Genomic DNA, 22159 nt, shown 5'->3' on the forward strand with positions numbered 1-22159 from the left:
AATAACACACTAAAATAAAGTTACAAAAATTAGCTCAATGGTCACAGTGGACGGGTCAGACCCCACACAGGATAAGGCACACTTGGCAGTCTCTGCACTGGCACAGAACACAACAGTGGCATATGCATGCATTGTACCTAATTCCAGCTAATAGTACATTGAGGAGTGAATGTCATGTAAAGGGCAATTTTATAAAAGTGCGGCAACGTGGAGCCTATTCTATGAACATTAAATTAAAATCAGTTATTGAAAAATTCTTTCCTTTTCAAGAGACATGTCATCGGAACACGTTACCTATGAATATGAAAACACAATCTTCTTACATGCTGTTCAGGAAGATGTTGAAGACTTACTTATATGAATATCAGGTTTGGGCCTGTATTAATGAGTTGTTTGTAAATTTTCTTGTTACTGTTTGGATTTTTCTTTTTGAGAACCGCTGTGTATCCTGTTAGGAACAACAGTCGGTAAACAAGACCTAGATAGAATAGAATAGAAAAAGGTGTCTATGTTCCTTATAGGATACTAGCATAACAGGGTATATACACGCATATGTGGTTAGGCGCAAGCACTTAAGCAGCAGGTCTTTGACTGGTGTTATTTATTAGGTTTTATTTACCACCTTTTTCAAGGATTTCACTCAGGGCCCCTTTTACAAAGGCGCACTAGTGTTTTTAGCGCGCGCTAAAAATAAGTGTGCGCTCGATGCTAAAGACACCCATCTCTAGCGTTTAGTGCATGCTAAAAATGCTAGCATGCCTTTGTAAAAGACCCCCCTCAAGGGGGTGTACAGCAAGAATAAGTCAAAGAAAAGCAACAGACAATTACAGCAGTAAAAATATTTAAATATCAATATGGGCAAGTGTACTACTTACAATGTCAACAAAATACATAATAAAACATTTTAATAGCCAACATAGGGTGTAAGCAAAGATGAAACATATAGATAGATAAGACTGAGTAACGGGAGTTAGAAAATAAGCGGATTAATTTAGAGAAAGTTGCTCGAATATTATCTCAGCTAGGGTTAGGAGTGGATAAACATAACCTGCTATGTATGTGTAGTGGGTATCACTCCTTGTGTGTATGACTAGCAAGTGAGTTACTTCTTCCATTAAAGGTCTGGGTGAAGAACCAAGCTTTCACCTGCTTTCTGAAGTAGAGATAGTCTTGTGTTAAGCGAAGTCTTCCAGAGTGTGAGGACTACTCTGGAGAAGGCTCACTGGCAGGGATCACACTGCGTGATGTCCTTTGGTTTTGGTGTGGTTAGGGATACTCCTTGGGTGCACCTTAATGACCTTGGAGCTGTGTAGAGGGAGATCCTGTTCTTCAAGTACTCTGGGCCATTTCCTGTTCAGTACTTGCGCCTAAATACCAGAGATACGTGCAAAACTTTATGAATGTGTGTGCTGCATCCAAATTCCGCATATGTGTGAGTTTACAACAGAGTGGTTAGTTGGAATGTTGGCATTTTACATGCATATATATTTATTTTGCTCATACAGCTTTTCAGTAGTGGGCTCAAGGTGAGTTGCATTCAGGTACACTAGGTATTTCCCTGTCCCTGGAGAGCTCACAATCTGTTTATACCTGAGGCAACGGATGGTTAAGTGACTTGCCCAAGATCACAAGGAGCAGTGGCAGCATTTGAACCAGGCACTTCTGGATGTTAAAGCTGGTGCTCTAACCACTAGACTATGTTATTCTAATCATTTATGCATATAACATATAAATGCTACAACTACCCCCTCCATTATTAAAATGGACTTGGGGAAAATCCACTACTTATTTCTAGAATAAGCACCAATTGTACTGTTTTGGAGATCTTGCCAGGTACATGTGGCCTGGATTGGCCACTGTTGGAAACAGGATGCTGGGCTTGATGGACCTTTGGTCTGTCCCAGTATTGCAATACTTACGTACTTATGTACCATAGTCAATGCAGAAGACAATAAGGCATGAATAAGAGGATAAAGGGCCATAGGCTCTGATCAGCTATCCCCACCCCACCCTCCAGCCCTCTGCCTCTTTACAACATTCATATGTCTATCTCTAGCCTCTTTTCTTTGAATGGTGGGTCCTACAGCTCCAGCTTCTCCCTCCTTCTAACTCTCTTCAGCTGGCGAAGCCTAGGAAATCCCACCAGCCCCTAGGTCCCTGTTCATCTTCCTTTAACTGATTCACAGTGAGCTGAAAGAGCTGGCATAGGAAGGGAGTCAGGTCCCAGCAGGTACGGAAGGTGAGGGTGATATTGACTGCGGAAGTGGTGGAGGTGAAGAAAAGATAGCAACAGGCCAACCTTTAAGTGTTATGGACAGTCCCTGATTCTATTCTCAGATTGGGCTTTCTCGTCAGCTGAGGCTGGGGATTATGTAGAAACATTGTTCATTGCCCCTGTGGGGGAGGGAGTTATGGCCATCATTAAGAGTGAATCTTAGTACCTGGATTTATAGCCCATGATTCAAGGTTCTGATGCCAGGACCATTGGTGTAATGATCAGACTGGTCTGGAGGCACACAGAGGGATAATAAATGGGGAAGAAATCCCCAGGTAGCTGTGAATGAACACTCATTGCACCAGAATAGTGATACTAGTACCAACTGAGCTGGAAGTCAAAGGAAAAAGGGGTAGCTGGTGGGTCAAAAAACTGGCTAGTTAGTGAAGCACAACAGTTACTGCTTATTTGAAATTTAAAAAAAAAGCTGATACAAATATCTACCCTAATGCAAAAGTACCCTCCAAGATTTATAATATAAAATGTATATAAGCACCCTTTAACTGGTAGGTGGCGTAATTGTGAGGTAGAATGCACTCAGTCTTACTGCAGGCATTATTAGCACATAAGACACATGTGAACCTTCCACTCTACGTATAGTGACATAGTAGATGACGGCAGAAAAAGACCTGCATGGTCCATCCAGTCTGCCCAACAAGATAAACTCACATGTGCTACTTTTTGTGTATACCTTACCTTGATTTGTATCTGTCATTTTCAGGGCACAGACCGTATAAGTCTGCCCAGCACTATCCCTGCCTCCCAACCACCGGCTCTGGGACAGACCGTATAAGTCTGCCCAGCAATATCCTCGCCTCCCACCACCGGCTCTGTCACCTGATATCAGCTAAAGGTGCATTATTATTTATATCTGTTTTAATCTACCTGTGGTTTATTTCCTATATTAGATTTAATCAATACGATGCCTTCATAGTTGTGCGCATTGGGATCTTGTTATATTGAGAACTTCACTCAAATGTTAGTGATTATAGATGAGAATCAGACATAAGCAGTATAATACGTAAAGAAAACAATGAAGGCTTTTAAATTTTAAAATATACTATGGAGGTACATTCTCCTATTCCAAGAAAAGTACCCAAATCTGCATCTTCCAACAGAAGAACACTATAAGATAAAAATAAACTAAAATGATTTTATGTTTTATCTTTGTTATACTGTAAAATGTGATAAGGCTAGTCAGACACCTATGTTATCTTATTCCTAAGTAATGTAGTATGGCCTAAGTGTCTTCCACTTGAAAAGGCACGTGCAAAATAAAAGGAACAGAGCTCTCGAAAGCTAGCTCCGAATATACTAGTCCTATATAATAATTCTCACCTCCAACGTTCCATGCTTGGGACCGTGGCTCCCTGGCTGCAAGTGGTCTGCGAGGCAGACACGCACGGACGTCACTGACGTCAACACAGCTGATTCCAAGGCAAGGGGAGGAGTAGGGAAACACGCGCTATGGCCCCCTCGAAACCCACCCCCTCCCGCGAACCTGTCGATCCCCCTCTCCCGCCGGAACGCCGAAAACTGCCGCCGCCGTTGTTGTGCTACCTTCCCTTCCCGTAGGTTGTTCAATCATCTTCTTAGAAAGTTTAACTCCGTGCGTCTGACGTCAGACGCACGGAGTTAAACTTTCTAAGAAGATGATTGAACAACCTACGGGAAGGGAAGGTAGCACAACAACAGCGGCGGCGGTAGTTTTCGGCGTTCCGGGGTGGGGGGGGGGATCGACAGGTTCGCGGGAGGCGGTGGGTTCGAGGGGGCCGTAGCACGGGGGGGAGGGGGGGGAATTGCCTGCCTAAGGCCCGTTTCCTTGCCTACAGAAACGGGCCTTTTTTACTAGTTAGTTCAATAAAACTACTATTGCCTACAAAACTGGCCCATAGGCCGTTATTTCTTTGCCATCTTGTTCAGGAAACTCTCTCAGTTCTGTAAGAAGGCTTTTCACAATAGTCAGAGCTTAGAAAATTGCACCGTTCTAGATTCATAGTGATCTGCCATTTTTACCCCCCCACAGTTTATAATACACAGGGAGGATAATATTCTAACACACCCAACCCGTGCAGCTAATATGCACATAATATATATCGACACTTTCCCTGGGAAAATTATCCTATGGAAAATGCCTGCACACAATCATTTAGTACACATAATCTGCCCGAAATCCTGGATATCCAGGCAGCAGCATCTGGTACCCTGGATAAGTGCCACCGATCAGGTCCAGGCATCGATTTTCAACGGCATCTACATTTTTGTGTTTATATGTTGTACGCATGTATATGGTGGGCAATTTTCAAAAGCTCTATTTCTGCGCATAATACTCTGCCTTTCAAAATTGCCCTTATGCCGCCTTCCTACTGGCTTCTAAGTCCCAGGAATTTAAGCTACATTTGGATATCATGTGTATCACTTGGATTGCTGAAAGTACTCCCACATAACAGTTTGTTATTCAATCAAGGATTTTAAATCTGGAACATTTTTGATCTGCAGATCCAGCAACATCTGTCCAAATGCCTTGCCCTGTTCAAAAGAGAAAGAAAAAAAAATCCCACAATCAGTAAAACAAGTTATAACGTTAGCAAGCAACCAGTTTGATGCATCACAAATGCATTAGATGCAAGCAGTGCCATCAACAATCTGCATAAATGCTTATATTTAGGGGCCACAAAAGAATACAGTACGTTCTGGATAGAAAACTTGGTGCCTGTCCAGGCCAAGGATATTCTGGGGGCACAGCCAAAACTTAGAACATAAGAACAGCCATATTTTGGCCAATTTTCAAAGTGATTTAAGCAGATTGGAGAGGCTCTGGCCTGCTTAAATTGCCTGAGGCCGCCCAATCACCCATATTCAGTGGTATTTAATTGGGGAATGCTGCTGAGAATCAGCTCTGACGGGCTACAAAAAAAAAAGCAGGTCAGGGGCAGTACAGAGGGCTTTACTGGGGAGGAGCCAACAGTTATGTGGGTGCCGGTACTATTCATAGCTAACTCAGCCAAGTTAGGACAGCTCAAAAGTCTCTTCTGCCCGGTTAAACCCAGTGGTGTTCCTTGGTTGGCTGCCACCCAATGCAGATCTCCAGTACGCACCCCCACCCCCGGTGCAGAGTCGCTGCTGCCCCCCCCCCGGGGTGCAGTGTCAGCCCCATCCCACCCCCCAGCGCATCACCTCCAAACCCCCTCCCCCTGAATTGCTCTTACCTCCTGGGGTGCTGGGAGCAGCTGTGTGGCTGTCTGCTCCGCCGGTTCCCTGCTCCCTCTGCCCAGGAACAGGAAGTAACATCAGAGGGAGCAGGGAACTGGCGGAGCTGACAGCCATATAGCTGCTCCCTGCACTCCCCCCCCCCCCCCCCCCCCCGCAGCGTGCATCCAAGGTGGACCGCCCCCACCGCCCTGCCCTCGGTACGCCGCTGGTTAAACTCTTTTGAATATCAACCCCTGTGTTTCTAAAAATTGCTCTCCCTTAATATGACCAAAAGACATCTTCTGGTGGCATATTTAGGTAAATGGAAGAGAATAACACATGCAGATTGTATTTACAAACCTATGTGTGTTATTTTCCATGAAAATAGTATCCACACAGAAAATGTCCACGGCTATTTTGAACTATGGCGAACGTCAAAGCAAAAGCATGCCTTTAGTTTCACTAGGAAACTGGTGCAAGTTCTGTGGGTAACACGTACTTGGGGACTTTGTTCCATAGGACACGATTTAAAAAGTGCTCCCAGGGTGTTTCAAGCACTTTACCCAAAGCTAAACATATTCTAATCTATTTTAAGTGCAGCAATTTCCTATTGCACTTTCTCTCACATGTGAAAAGTGGGAATAAAAATGTGTATCTAATGGACCATCAGATATAGAAACATTGAAAAATGTAGGCAGATAAAGACCACGTGGCCTATCCAGTCTGCCCATCCATGCCATCTACTTTTCCTATCAGTCCCTTAGAGATCCTAAGTACTTGTCCTAAGCTCTCTTGAATTCAAACCCTGTTTTAGTCTCCACCACTTCCACCAGAAGACCATTCCACAGATTCATCACCGTTTCCATGAAAAAGTATTTCCTCAGGTTACTTTTGAGTCTATCCCCTTTCACTTTCATCGTATGCACCCTCGTTCCAGAGCTTTCTTTTGATTGAAAGACTCGCCTCCTGTGCATTTATGCTGCGTAGGTATTTAAATGTCTCTATCATATCTTCCCTCGCCTTCCTTTCTTCCAAAGTATACATATTGAGATCTTTAAGTCTGTCCCCATACGCTTTATAATGAAGACCACTGGATATTTTAGTAGCCACCCTCTGGACAGACCTTATCCTTTTTGAAGGTGCAGTCTTCAGAATTGTACACAACATTCTAAATGAGGTTTCACAAGAGTCTTATACAGAGGCATCATCACCTCATTTATCCTAATGCTATTCTTCTCCCTTTGCACCTAATCACCCTTCTAGCTTTTGCCACTGACTTTTCTACCTGTTTGGCCACCTTAAGATCATCAGATATGATCACACCCAAGTCCTGCTCCTCTTTTGTGAACAAAAGCTCTTCACCTCCTAAACTGTACCCATTCCCTCGGGTGTTTGCAGCCCAAATGCATGACTCTGCCTTTTTTAGCACTAAATCTTAGCTGCCAAATTCCAGACCATTCCTCTAGCTTTCCTAAGTCCTCCCTCATGTTATCCACACTATCCTGTTGAACCAGCCTGTTGCAGATTTTAGTATCATCTGCAGAGGCAAACCTTACCAGATAGCCCTTCAGCAATATCACTTTCAAAAACGTTAAAAAGAACTAGCCCAAGTACCAAACCTTGTGGCACACTACTGGTAACATCCTTTTTGTCAGAATGAGGTCCATTTACCACTAACGTCTGTCACCTTCCTCTCAATCAGTTCCTAACCCAGTCACTTTAGGGCCCATATTAGTTGTCTATGCGGAACCGCGCCAAAGGCTTTCCTAAAAGCTAAATACATCACATCTAGCGATCTCCCTCAATCCAACTCTCTGGTCAACCAGTCCAAGAAATTAATCAGATTTGTCTGACGAAACCTTCTCTAGTGAAATCAAGTTGCCTTGGGTCCTGTAATCCATTGGATTCCAAAAACTGTACTATTCTCTGTTTTAAAAGCAATTGATGTTTATGTATATCTCAGGAAGTTTAAGTGCGCTTATGTAGATGTTATGAGGCTCATTTTCAAAACAAAAAAATGTTCAAAAAGCATCATAATTTGGCAGAAGGATGTTTTCCTCTCAAAAGCGTCCAAGTTGCTATTTTTGACACCCCAATTTTAGTCGATTTGCTCCACATTGAGAGTCGGATGTGCTGTGAAAGCGTAAACGCCTCATTTATCAGGACCCTGAAGCAGCAAGGCGAAATGCTGGCCACCGTCGGCCTGGGGGCAAGCTGACGCTGAGCAACGCAAGCACTAGAACGTGCCTATTAAGATAAGTGGTTTATAAGTTATTCCAAGTTGTTAAAATTACAAAAAGAAGTGTTAAGTCAAGTGACCAAGCTAAACTGAACGTTTTTTTGCCGATGATGAATTGAAAGGATGTTTGTTTGATACTGCCAGCTTTATAAATCCATAGGATTTGAAGCTCTTTGAGGCTTTTTCCTTCACTATTAGCGGACTCATAGATAGGAAATGGTAACAGCCACCTCCTAGCACACGCATGTGCATACACACACACAGACATGTACACACAGAGTGACAGACACATACTTGTGGATCGCTTCTCAAGGATGCAATGCCTCCGCCACCGAGGGAATTCTTCAGTACAAAGTTTAATCCGTGTATTCCTGGCAGCTCATACCTGTAAGAAAGATAAAAAAAAATAAAACGTTAGTTATGTGCTGTAGAAAGTTTTACCTCTGTCTGAAAGATTTTCATCAAGCAACGTGCAGGGAGACTGGCTTAGAGTGTGAAGAGAGCACTGGTTTTTTTGTTTCAGAAGCCAGCAAGGTTAACTCAGCCGTTCATGCTTTCAAGGTAGCTAAAATAAGTTGACATGTACAACGGGGTACTGACAATTGCTCAATATATGAGGTCTGTGATTAACTAACTAAAATGATGAGGTGGTTTCATGAAATATTTCAACTAATACTTAAATGTGTTTTCCTATTATATTCTGATAGTGATAGAGCACCTGGCAGGGGCATTACCAGATAATTACCCTCCTGTATTGCTTGATACTCTTAGCTACGGACATCGATCAGTGCAGAAATACTGGATAACAATGTCCATTGCCTAAAGCATTATTAAACAAAGACGGAAGAGTAAATTCTAAATTGACCTTCTACAGACCAAATCTTAAGATTTTTTTTTTTTTGTTACATTTGTACCCCGCTTTTTCCCACTCATGGCAGGCTCAATGCGGTAGGCAATGGAGGGTTAAGTGACTTGCCCAGAGTCACAAGGAGCTGCCTGTGCTGGGAATCGAACTCAGTTCCCCAGGACCAAAGTTCACCACCCTAACCACTTGGCCACTCCTCCACTCATAACCATGATAACCATTCCTCCACTGATAACCATTCCTAGCCTACACCAGAGGAAGATCCCAAACTCCTGCAATGTAACTTCTCATGAAAACTCTCAGCAGACCACCGCTATGCACCTTGACAGTGCACACCAACAAGCGTCAAAAGCATGGGCACTGATACCCCTCAGGAAAGCCACTGGGTGAACCCAAACCATGACATCTGTGGCATGATTATAGCAGTGAGGACAGTACAACAGAGAAAGGAGATAAGAGTAACTACATGGTGCCAACTGACTTTACATTACAGTGACATGAGTTAAGTGGAGTTGCAATGTGATAGGCTCCACATATTATTTTCTGGAATATCATGGTAAAACAGCAGCACCTCCTACTCATGGAAAAAGTCAAATTTATTCTCAAGAAAGGCATCTCTGTTGTAATAAGGGAGAATGATTCCCTGAATGAGTGCACTGAGCAGCCACATGGCTGTTGGCTCTGCCAGTCCTCTGTCCCTTCTGTCAACTTCCTGTTCCGGGGCAGGGGACCAGTAGCGCCGACAGCCGTGCGACTGTTCAGTGCACCCTCTTTACCACTGGGGGGTGGGGTGGCAAGCAAGCTAGGTATGACACTGCCAGGAAGAAAGAGGAAGTAAAGTCTATAGGCTTGTCAGACATGTTCTTATTTTGTACTTCTTCAATCTGTCCAAAACTCTGCTGCACGTCTTATATTCCGCCAGAGTCGCTATACTCACGTTAGCCCTCTCCTCAAGTCGCTTCACTGGCTCCCTATCCACTTCCGCATACGGTTCAAACTTCTGCTTTTGACCTACAAGTGCATCCACTCCGCAGCTCCTCAGTACCTTTCCGCTCTCATTTCTCCCTACACTCCTCCCCGTGAACTCCGTTCGCTGGGTAAATGTCTTCTGTCGTCCCCCTTCTCCCCCACTGCTAACTCCCAGCTCTGTTCCTTCTATCTCGCTGCTCCCTATGCCTGGAATAGACTCCCTGAGCCAGTACGTCAGGCTCAGTCTCTGGCTGTCTTCAAGTCTAGGCTTAAAGCCCACCTCTTTGCTACTGCTTTCGACTCCTAACCATGACTCTCTTACTCAACACCCTCACTTATCACCCCTACCACTGCAATTTCCCCACCCCTAGCTGTCTGTTCGTCTGTCCAATTTAGATTGTAAGCTCTGTTGAGCAGGGACTGTCTTTTTCATGTTGATTTGTACAGCGCTGCGTAAGTCTAGTAGCGCTATAGAAATGTTTAATAGTAGTAGTAGTAGTAGCAGCATAGAAAAAGCATTTTCTTTCATAAAAGGCCCATTTTACAGGAAAACATCCTAATGGTTTTTCACCTTTCCTATACAAAGGACTGCCCTCACTTGTGAAATGTGAATTTCACCACAGCTATGACCAACGCATTGCTGCAAGGCTTCCAGCTACGTTAAATCATAGCAATCATATTAACAGAGTAAATTTTCTGGTAACTTGTGCTTGATAATGCATCTCAAACAATACAAATGTGTATAATATTTGAGTAGCAGGCGTATGTATGTATATATTTTTTCACTTTATTGATAGGATATAGAGTATTATAGATGTCGATACGTTATACAATTTCATATCTATTCTGTTCTTTGAAAGGACACTTACAAGATGGAAGCAGTTCAGAAGAAGACTATTAAATATCAAAGAGAGACTTAAACAATACTCTCTAGAAACAAGATAGAAACATTTACATTCATAACAGCAGGGATCAATTTGCGAGAACAAAGGGTATAGTGTCAGTGCTGTGTGTGTGTTTGGTAGCAGATAGGAGGTTGTGAGATGCTGTGTCAAAGATCTCTATAGTTTTCCCCTTCAATCATCCAGGTCTGTCTCAAAACCCTCTCCCCCTTGTCCCCAGGGATCTCTCTCTCCATCCCCCCAACCCATCTCCAGCAATCCCTCTCTCTCTAACCCATCTCTACCAACCTATGCCATTAGTCTCTCTTCCTTCACCTGTCTTTCTCTTCTTCTAGCCTATTCCTACCAGTCTCTCTTTCTCTCTCCCCAACCCATCCTTTCCCCACTAATGTTACCTTATGTTACACAATACTTATATTCCACGGATACCACGGATAGTTCACTGCGGATTACAATAAGGTTGAGAAGTTACAAAGTTACACACGACTAATACAGATCACATCTTAATTCAATGCTAAATCATTGAAATGGTCTTTGAATAAAACTGTCTTAAGAACTTTTCTAAAAGAAAAATAGTCAAAATTCAGCGTTGAAATGGTCGAAGGGACTAAATAATGGAAAGATAGATCAAACATATGACGGCTAGTAATTCGTTTGATTGAAGGAAAAACCGATAACATTAGCTTACAAGATCTAGAGCCTACTTTCATGTGTAATAAGACTGTCCAGTCTAAAAGATATGAAGGGGCCTCACCATATGAAATCTTAAATATCAACACACATAGCTTAAATTTAGATTGTGTGTATATGGGAACCCAAGGGAGTTTCTACAACAGGAGTGAAGCAGATTCATATTTGCTAGATGAAAATAGTAAGCGAACGACCGTACTGACTAACTGCAAATCTTTTAATTAATGTTTTAGTGCAGCTAATGTACACAGCATTGCAGTAATCCAGCCTGGACAACCACCAAGCTTACACCAGTATTCAAAAAAGCACTTGATTCAAAATATTTAGAAAGGATGGTTTGACCTGCGATGTTACCTGTTTGGAGAAAATCAACAAACTATCTACCTCCACTCCCAGAATTTTAGAACAGAATACAAAGGAGAACGTGTTGGTACCTACAATAAATGGTTGAAGACACTCAGGTGCATCTATACGACCTAACCATAAAAAATGTTTTTATCTTTACTCAGTTTTAACCAATTATATAAAATCCAGTGTTCAATTGTAGTTGCACGAGAAGATATTAAAGCTAAAGTACTCAGCCAATCATCCACAATCAGAAATATTCATTGTAATATCATCTGCATAGATAAAAAAAGGAACACTAAATATTTCCAATAAAATTCCCAAGGGGCACAGGACATTAAACAGCGATGGAGACAGTGATGACCCCTGTGAAACCCCCACATCTAGGGTTCCAGTGTGCTGAAGTATTACAATCCTTCTGAACCCTATAACTTTGAGGCATATTTTCAAAGCACTTTGGGAGGCTAAGTTCCATAGGTTTCTATGGAACTTTGGGAGGCTAAGTGCTTTGAAAATGAGCCTCATTTTGTGTAGTAAAAAAAAAAAAAAAACATCTGAAGCAATACACCACATTATTGCAGTTTCCTATCTCACTAACCAGCTTATAATTGAAATAGTAAAACGCCTATATTGTGACCCAAATCGGGAGACAGACGTTTATCTCACAAAAACGAATAAAGCGGTATAATCGAAAGCCGAATTTGGACGTTTTCAACTGCACTCCGTCGCGGATGCGGACAAAGTTGATGGGGGCGTGTTGAAGGCGTGGTGAAGGCGGAACTGGGGCGTGGTTATCGGCCGATCAGAGTTAGGCGCCTTTCGCCGATAATGGAAAAAAAATATGCGTTTTTAGCGAGAATTTAGGGCACTTTTCCTGGACCCTGTTTTTCCACGAATAGGGCCCCAAAAAGTGCCCTAAATGACCAGATGACCACTGGAAGGAGTCGGGGATGACCTCCCCTGACTCCCCCAGTGGTCACAAACCCCCTCCCACCACAAAAATATGCCGTTTCACAACTTTTCATGTTCACCCTCAAATGTCATACCCACCTCCCTGGCAGCAGTATGCAGGTCACTGGAGCAGTTATTAGGGGGTGCAGTGGACTTCAGGCAGGTAGACCCAGGCCCATCCCCCCCCACCTGTTACACTTGTGCTGGTAAATGGGAGCCCTCCAAACCGCCCCCCAAACCCACTGTACCCACATGTAGGTGCCCCCCTTCACCCCTTAGGGCTATAGTAATGGTGTAGACTTGTGGGCAGTGGGTTTTGAGGGGGATTTGGGGGGCTCAACACCCAAGGGAAGGGTGCTATGCACCTGGGAGCTCTTTTACCTTTTTTTTTGTTTTTGTAAAAGTGCCCCCTAGGGTGGCCGGTTGGTGTCCTGGCATGTGAGGAGGACCAGTGCACTACGAATCCTGGCCCCTCCCACGAACAAATGCCTTGGATTTATTCATTTTTGAGCCGGGCGCTTTCATTTTCCATTATCGCTGAAAAGCAAAAACGCCCAGCTCACAAATTGTCGAATAAAACATGGACGTCTATTTTTTGCGAAAATACGGTTCGGTCCGCCCCTTCACGGACCCGTTCTCGGAGATAAACACCCATGGAGATAGACGTTTTTGTTCAATTATGCCCCTCTAAGTCTGAGCAAACGAATACCATGATCAACCAGATCAAATGCACAAGACAGGTCAAACTGTACTACTACAGCCTTCTTTCCATGACTCAAAAGTGCCTTATCATGTGCAACAATAGATGCAATTACTGTCACTACCACTCTCTTTCCCCTCTAACCCATCCCCACCAGTCTCTCCCACCACTCTCTCTTCTGCAGCTTATACTCACCACCCTCTCTCTCCTCCACAGGCTCTAGTTCACTTTATTTCTGCTGCTGTTTTTCCTCTCCACCCTCTATCTTGAGCCATGCTCCAGCTTCTTTGGACCATCCCATTCTTATTCTTTCCATGAGCCAGCAGTGATGCATATTCCCAGGAGCCACAATTGGTCCCACACTTCCTTATTTCCAGTAGGATATGAGCAGCTGTGATGCTCAGTCCCAAGAGCAATGATCAGTCCCCCATCCTTCTCGATCTATCTGCTGCTTTTGACATTACTGATCACTGCCTATTCCTTGATACACTGTCCTCGCTTGGATTTCACCAGGGCTCTGTTCTTTCCTGGTTTTCTTACCTGTCCCATCATACTTTTAGTGTATACTCTGGTGGATCCTCCTCCACTTCTATCCCACTATCAGTTGGTGTACCTCAGGGATCTGTCCTGGGACCTCTTCTTTTCTCCATCTATACTTCTTCCCTTGGTACTCTGATCTCATCTCATGGTTTCCAATATCACCTTTACTCTGATGACTCCCAGATCTACCTCTCTACACCAGAAATTTCAGCAGAACTCCAGGCCAAAGTACCAGCCTGCCTGTCTGACATTGCTGCCTGGATATCTCACTGCCATTTGGAACTAAACATGACCAAGACTGAGCGTGTTATCTTCCCCCCTAAACAAACCTCTCTTCTTCCCCCATTTTCTATCTCTGTGGATAACACTCTCATCCTCTCTAGTATATGAATTTATTTGCATTCTGCAGAGGGAAATAAGTATTTGATCCCTCTGGCAAACAAGACCTAATACTTGGTGGCAAAACCCTTGTTGGCAAGCACAGCGGTCAGACGTCTTCTGTAGTTGATGATGAGGTTTGCACACATGTCAGGAGGAATTTTGGTCCACTCCTCTTTGCAGATCATCTCTAAATCATTAAGAGTTCTGGGCTGTCGCTTGGCAACTCGCAGCTTCAGCTCCCTCCATAAGTTTTCAATGGGATTAAGGTCTGGTGACTGGCTAGGCCACTCCATGACCCTAATGTGCTTCTTCCTGAGCCACTCCTTTGTTGCCTTGGCTGTATGTTTTGGGTCATTGTCGTGCTGGAAGACCCAGCCACGACCCATTTTTAAGGCCCTGGCGGAGGGAAGGAGGTTGTCACTCAGAATTGTACGATACATGGCCCCATCCATTCTCCCATTGATGCGGTGAAGTAGTCCTGTGCCCTTAGCAGAGAAACACCCCCAAAACATAACATTTCCACCTCCATGCTTGACAGTGGGGACGGTGTTCTTTGGGTCATAGGCAGCATTTCTCTTCCTCCAAACACGGCGAGTTGAGTTCATGCCAAAGAGCTCAATTTTTGTCTCATCTGACCACAGCACCTTCTCCCAATCACTCTCGGCATCATCCAGGTGTTCACTGGCAAACTTCAGACGGGCCGTCACATGTGCCTTCCGGAGCAGGGGGACCTTGCGGGCACTGCAGGATTGCAATCCGTTATGTCGTAATGTGTTACCAATGGTTTTCGTGGTGACAGTGGTCCCAGCTGCCTTGAGATCATTGACAAGTTCCCCCCTTGTAGTTGTAGGCTGATTTCTAACCTTCCTCATGATCAAGGATACCCCACGAGGTGAGATTTTGCGTGGAGCCCCAGATCTTTGTCGATTGACAGTCATTTTGTACTTCTTCCATTTTCTTACTATGGCACCAACAGTTGTCTCCTTCTCGCCCAGCGTCTTACTGATGGTTTTGTAGCCCATTCCAGCCTTGTGCAGGTGTATGATCTTGTCCCTGACATCCTTAGACAGCTCCTTGCTCTTGGCCATTTTGTAGAGGTTAGAGTCTGACTGATTCACTGAGTCTGTGGACAGGTGTCTTTCATACAGGTGACCATTGCCGACAGCTGTCTGTCATGCAGGTAACGAGTTGATTTGGAGCATCTACCTGGTCTGTAGGGGCCAGATCTCTTACTGGTTGGTGGGGGATCAAATACTTATTTCCCTCTGCAGAATGCAAATAAATTCATATACTTTCCACAATGTGATTTTCCGGATTTAATTTGTGATGTGCTATCTCTCACTGTTACCAATAACCTACCCTTCAATTATGGGCTGCTCATGTCTTTGTCAGTGGGCACACTTACAAAATCAGCAAGGGATCAAATACTTATTTCCCCCACTGTATATTCTGCCAGTGTCACTATGCTCATATTAGCCCTCTCCTCAAGTCACTTCATTGGCTCCCTATCCATTTCTGCATACAGTTCAAACTCCTCTTATTGACTTACAAGTGCATTCACTCTGCAACTCTTCAGTACCTCTCCACTCTTATTTCTCCCTACACTCCTCCCCAGGAACTCTGTTCACTGGGTAAATCTCTGTTATCTGCACCCTTCTCCTCCACTGCTAACTCCAGACTCCATTCATTTTATCTTGCTGCACCATATGCCTGGAATAGATTTCCTGAGCCAGTATGTCAATCTCTGGCTGTCTTCAAACCTAGGCTAAAAGCCCACCTTTTTGATGCTGCTTTTAACTCCTAACCCTTACTCACTTGTTCAGTACTAATGTTTTATCATTCCCACTTTAGTAGTTCTGTTATCCCTTATTTGACCTAATTAGATTGTAAGCTCCGTCAAGCAGGGACTGACTCTTCATGTCCAGTGTACAGTGCTACATATGTCTAGTAGCGCTACAGAAATGATAAGTAGTAGTAAAATACTTTCTGTACTTGAATATAACTCACCATGGAAAAAGGTGTGAGCTAAATGCATAAATAAAATGAAAGGAAATAAAATAAAATATTGAACTTGCTTTTGATGAAGGGACAATAGAAGTGTGCACATCCCCACATCCCAGGGAGCAGTAATTGGTTTAATTCTTAGAAACATAAGTAACATGATGGCAGATAAGTCTGTCCATCCACAACAAAACCACTATCTCCTTTTCTTAAGAGATCCCATGTGCTGGTCCCAAGCTATCTTAAATTCAGACACAGTCCTCGTCTCTACCACCTCCACCGGGAGGCGATTCCACAAGTCCACAACCCTTTCTGTGAAAAAGTATTTCCTTAGATTACTCCTGAGCCTATAACCTCTTAAATTCATCCTATGCCCTCTCATTCCAGAGTTTGCCTTCATTTGAAAGAAGAACACCTCCTGTACATTAATGCCATAGAGGTATTTAAGCAAGTGCGCCGCCAAATGTAAGTTCGTTTTACCAGTCTGAATAGCAAACAGATATATGTGGCGGCACATTACATTACTTGTCAACATTTCTTTGAGGAGTTGCGGTGAGTGGTACTACAAGTGCAACCTCTGAAGAGACTTTTGCTTCAAAGGGAACAGAAGCGGATCATTTTGTTAAGATCAGTGAAACCGAAGGGGTTAAATTCCCGTCTTGAATGGTGTCATTTTTTCTAATTATTTTTTCATTGGGCATGTCCGCATTTAGCGTCTGACATCACGCTGAGTTTAAGAAGGGCGCCATTTTTTGGATGGCAATGTCGTCAGTCAGCTGTGTTTAGCTGAGACGCTGTCGTTTTTGTAAGAACAAAGTACTTAACATGTGATGAACTTGTTTTGGATGTAGTTGTTATGCAGATGTCTCTTCTCTTTGCAGCCTCGATTATGTGGACCCTGAAGCAGCATAGCTCATCTAAGCTGGAGCAAAACGCTGGCCAACGTCAGTCTGAGGGATTGTTTTTGAGTGGAGTATGTGATTTCAGGACAGACGACTGTATTGAAACTAAGTACTCTACTCTAAAGTTTTGAACTGAGTATGTTCTTGTAAATATTTAAGCACCTGTTACTCGAAGTTAGTGGGGTGTGGTTTTGTACGTTTTTGTATATTTTTTGAAGTTGAATATTAAATAATACATGAAGGAAGGTTTTTTTCAGCCAATGATGAGGAACTGATCGCATTGATCACTCGTAGCTCTTTAGACCAGATGGTCTGGAGCTCCTTGAGGCTTTTTCCTTCCTATTTGTTTGCCTCAATAGTGGGTCATCCTTGTTGTTTATATTTAACATTTTTAATAAAATGAAAATCAAACATTAAAAGGATCGCCACTGTCAACAGGACAGAAAACAGTCACACAAGAAAAAAAAAAAGACTAATTAGGATGCCAGGATTGCTAGACCAAAAGATAATTGAAAAAATTTAGTCTTAAGTAGGGTTTTGAACTTGGAAAAAGAAGTCTCAGCTCTAGCTGATTTGTTGCAGAGCTAGCTGTACACACATCTATCTAACTCTTACTTTCCTATATGAATTGTACTTTCTTTTCCCTTCCGTCATTCTTTGAATTTTTTTGTATTGTAAACCACTCATTAGTCAATATATCAAATATTAAATAAACTTGAATCCTGAGAGTGAAAAAGGAGCACTGATCTCTCTTCCTTTGGGCTTGTTCCAGTTCCGATTGGGGCTGTCCCACACATCGTTTCTTCCAGTGGGGCAATGGTGGTGTAGTCCCACTACTACTACTATTATCCTTTCTATAGCGCTATAGACGTACGCAGCGCTGTACACAGGACATGAAGCGATAGTCCCTGCTTGACCGAGCTTACAATCTAATTAGGACAAACAGGACAGCCTGGCGTTCTCTTCTGTCGGTCGGCCAAAAAGGTCAGCTTCACCAGGTATAAGATTACTGTTGCCTGGCAGGTTTACCTAAGGTATGTGAAAGTACCATTTTCCAGACAAGAAGCAATCCACGATCAAGGATTATGACAAAGATGGAAGATTCAAGGCTCAGGGGCAATATAACCTCTAGAATCACCTACCAGAAAATAATGACAGAATTCAAGGATGCCTGGGATAGGTACTGAGGAAGGTGAAGACTGGAGACTGAGTAGTCTGTACTGATACAGTAGTTATGGACAATCTGGTACTCTCAACTAGGGCTATGGAGTTGGAATTGGAGTCAAAAGCAATTTTGGGTGGAGTCGGAGTCAGTAAATATGTACTGACTCTGACTCTAGCTTCAAAATAAAAATCTTATACCATTATCATATGTGGTAAATTTATCATTTTATACTTATATTAATCTCTTTGTCCTGAATCTAAAGTTATACTTACCAGTACTTTAGATCCAGAACAAAAAAATTTAAAGCCTAATATTAGTAGGCGTTGGAGTCGGAGCTAGAGTCATAGATTTGGAGTTGAAGGTTTGGTGTACTGACTCCAAAGTTTTGGTCTCAGCAGGCCAAAAGTGTGTAAAAACTTTATCCTTGTGACTTCATGAGAGGGGAAAGGGACACAAGCATTATCCACTGAAACACTGTTGAACCTTTTTTAGGCAGCATATTGCTTAAGACAATGCTCAGCTACTTCTGTCACAACTCTTTCGAAGCAGAACCTTACGCAGACAGATGTCATGCCTAACAGCCAGCACTGTGGATACTGAGCATCCCCAATATTAAGCAAGCTCCTTCACTGTGTTCAGGAAGGGGGAATTTGTATTGTTAGCCCCCCTCCCCCAAACATTATGAAATGTTGTTGTCTATGATGTGATAAAGACACTGGGGCTGATAGATCGAGGGAGTCAACTCGGCTAACTCCCGCAGTCGCTGGTGAGACCGGATATTCAATGTCGGGCTGTTTCCGGTGACTGGCATTGAATATCCGGTTTATTTTTGGATGGTTTAAACTTAACCAGCCAAGCCATTATTCAGCATTGGCCAGTTAAGTTTATATCAGCCAAAAATAGGCCTGCTATTTCAGAAGCCTGATCTGCCAAACTTAGCCAGCGATGCGCTGAATAATCAAGGACAGACAGTTATATCGCACAATATAACCGGTTAGCTGAAAAGCGCTTACCGCAAATAATCAGTGGGAGACAACCACTCACTATCTCCTGCTGAATATTATTGTGTAGCCAGTCAAATAGCGCTGAATATCGGGGGGACTGTGCTGAAGTCCTATTATGTAATAAATCTGAATCAGTTTAAAAAATATATTCTTTCAATCACAGAAAATACAAAGTACAACTAGGTGAGCTGCATTCAGGTAAAATAGATATTTCCTTGGCCCTGGAGGGTTCACAATCTGTTTGTATCTGATACAATGGAGGGTTAAGTGAGTTACCCACAATCACAAGGAGCATAATGGATTTGAACTGGGCTTCCCTATTTCTTTGTTCACTGCTCTGTTAGGCAACTCTTCCACTCTCCCCCCAGAGAAGTCTAGCAAATAATGCAAATATCTAGGACTGAAAATGAGCCTGGAGGTGAAAGAGGATTTTTCTTGTTTTTCTTTTAACAATAAGGCAGCTTTTATACCATTTCTTCCTGTGAACAAATATCTACTTTGCATAACCTTAAAAGCCACTTTGTTGTACCTTGAAATAAACCTTCAGATCTGAAACATGTGAGTATAATCCATTTAATCTGCGTGAGCCCTGTGGAAGGATTCTTTCTTCCTTTCATCATATCATTAGGGGAAACTAAATTTCACAAGCATAAGACCTAAAAATAAACAGCTTCTCACCAAAGCACATCTACTGCTCCTTACCACTTATGAGCAAAAAAAAAAAAAGGCTGAGTTAGTACATGGTACTTTACTGCATGCTAACTCTCACAGGTATTAAGTGCGCTGGTGCACTTAATGACTCCTCCTGAGGAGGTATTACGTACATCTGCACTACAAGTACGCAAGCAGTGCAGCCCTAACCTCTGATCAACATCCGACGCTCCATCCAACCTCTTGAAATGGCATCTGACCAGTACCCCCAGATCCCCTTTGGGGCTTACCAATGGTTTTCCCTAGTTGGTTAATGGCGGAGCAAAAGCGGTCACCGGATGCCCTCGCCTTGGTTCAAAATGGCAACTCTGACTCCTAGTGGTAGCTGTAAGGTACTACCACTAGGGGGTCAGAGCCACCATGTTACATACATTAATATGTATTATTTACTGTGCAGTGGGTCTATCTACTAATACTATGCTTTGGCAGCATTAGCGTATGCTAATGTGGTACTGCGCTTCAGTAAATCTATTGATTTGGCAACGATGTGGCAAGGCAGCTCTCTTGCAGTGCTTCTCAACCCAGTCCTTCAGGCATACCTAGTCCCATCAGGTTTTCAGGATATCCACAATGAATATGCATCAGATAGATCTGCATGCAGTGCCTCCTTGGTATGTAAATCTTTCTCATGCATATTCCTTGTAGATATCCTGAAAACTAGGTGTGCCTCAAGGACTAGGTTGAGAGGCGCTGCTCTGTTGTATGGACCATCAACGGAGGAACATCTCCATGCTTTATCCTGTAGGACAAAAAAGCCCATCAACAACGAATGCAGTTATATGTCCAGTGAAGTCATGTACCTTGTCACTAACTTCTCTTCAGGTAGTTCCTGCTGCAAAAGATGTTGGAAATACTCCTCAATTACCTCAGCAGTCAGAGCTCTCTTCAAGTATGGATAATAGAGGGGATGCCGTGCTATCACACCTGCCACACAAAGCACATCTTGAGAATGCAAACATCTAAACATGTCAAATGTACTTTAACAAGTCACAAAATGTAAAAGCTAATATGCACAGCCCAACATGTCCTGCAAACCCTACAGGGTATATAATTAAAAGATTACTGAAAGTTAGCATTTGAAAATGAGGCATCTTGAAATTCAGATTCACAAGCCACACATTGGCAAGGAATATTTGCAATAAAAATGAAACATCCCAAAATAATTACTAAAACGATAAGACTTCATAAACAAAAGTTTTAAAAACAAAAGAAATTTAGAAAGAAAACTATACCTATATTTGCAGAATTGCCTTTATCCCCACTTCGTGTATAGGCAAGTTCTTCCAAACGGTAAATATTATTCCCATTTGGCAAATCTACAAAGCAATAAAGAACAAAAATGGAAAAGCTATAAAGCAATATTTAAAAATACCATTAAGGGTAACCTGATAACAGTATGCCTGTGGTAAAGTTCAAGAAGGAACACGATTTTATTAGAGCCAGCCCCAACAGATTTACACCTGCTCTGATGCTATTTTAATGTGTGCATACACTCTATGCAGGCATCCAAGTATTTTACAAAAGTATACATCATAACCCTACCTTTACTCTACTCAAACTACACCTCCCAGGAATGCCTCTGATGTTATCTTGTGGAGGATATACTTATACACATGCACATGACTGTGCAGGTTTTATGAAAGGATTTATTTTGCGCACAAATTGCATTTACACATAGAAAATCCTTAATAAAATTACCCCTAAAATATTTAAAATAATAAATCTTAGCATATGATTATTTCTGAGCTCTTTCAAATACATCGCACTTTCAGATTTGGGTTGAGGAACTCCCACCCTCCAATGCACTAGTACATGGCACTATTTGCTGGTATAGGTACATAGGTGGATGCTGGGGGGTGCAGGAAAACCCCCAATCTGAGACCAGGATTCTAGCTTCTACAATATCGAGGGGTTGAAAGATTTTCACTAACTCCCCCCCCCCCCCTTTCAAACCCGTACCAAAATGTTTCCAGCACAGAAAACTATAAGGAAGGCAAGCTATCAGTGTGGTCTACCATTAAGATGTGTTACTTTACCACTAATGAGCTATTTTAGCACAGGTTCAAATATTGTATGCAATATTTTACTTATAAGTAGGGTTAACAGTAAAATAACACATTTTAACTGAATGCGCAAAAAAATAAGGTCATGTGGCTCCAAAATCATGGAGTTGAGGTCCCATCATCAATATCTTTGTACAATGGTCAACAGTCAAATCTGAAAGCAGAGTATTAGGGATCTTGCTTGATTCTTCACTCACCTTCTCTTCCCATATTAATCAGCTATGGAAGAAAACACTATTCAAAATAAGACAGCTACATCTAGCC

At 42.7% G+C, this 22159-nt stretch overlaps 1 protein-coding gene and 1 long non-coding RNA gene across 2 annotated transcripts in view; one reads left to right on the forward strand and one right to left on the reverse strand.

Moving 5' to 3' along the window:
- The first annotated feature begins 1858 nt into the window (after positions 1-1858).
- LOC115461642 lies at positions 1859-2691 on the forward strand. Its single transcript, XR_003940735.1, has 2 exons — positions 1859-2550; positions 2581-2691. It is a non-coding gene; the product is annotated as an uncharacterized LOC115461642 (long non-coding RNA).
- A 1436-nt stretch (positions 2692-4127) lies between these two features.
- The window catches only part of LOC115461641, a 254455-nt gene continuing 236423 nt past the window's right edge, over positions 4128-22159 (reverse strand). Inside the window, exons 17-20 of the mRNA XM_030191619.1 lie at positions 21065-21148; positions 20633-20756; positions 8001-8091; positions 4128-4804 (exon numbers count right to left, since the gene is read on the reverse strand). Of these exons, the coding sequence (XP_030047479.1) occupies positions 4730-4804; positions 8001-8091; positions 20633-20756; positions 21065-21148 (374 nt within the window). The 3' untranslated portion in view covers positions 4128-4729. The remainder of the gene's footprint in view (positions 4805-8000; positions 8092-20632; positions 20757-21064; positions 21149-22159) is intronic.

The sequence above is a fragment of the Microcaecilia unicolor genome, chromosome 2 (genome assembly GCF_901765095.1).
Source record: "Microcaecilia unicolor chromosome 2, aMicUni1.1, whole genome shotgun sequence".
In the NCBI taxonomy this organism is placed as follows: domain Eukaryota; kingdom Metazoa; phylum Chordata; class Amphibia; order Gymnophiona; family Siphonopidae; genus Microcaecilia; species Microcaecilia unicolor.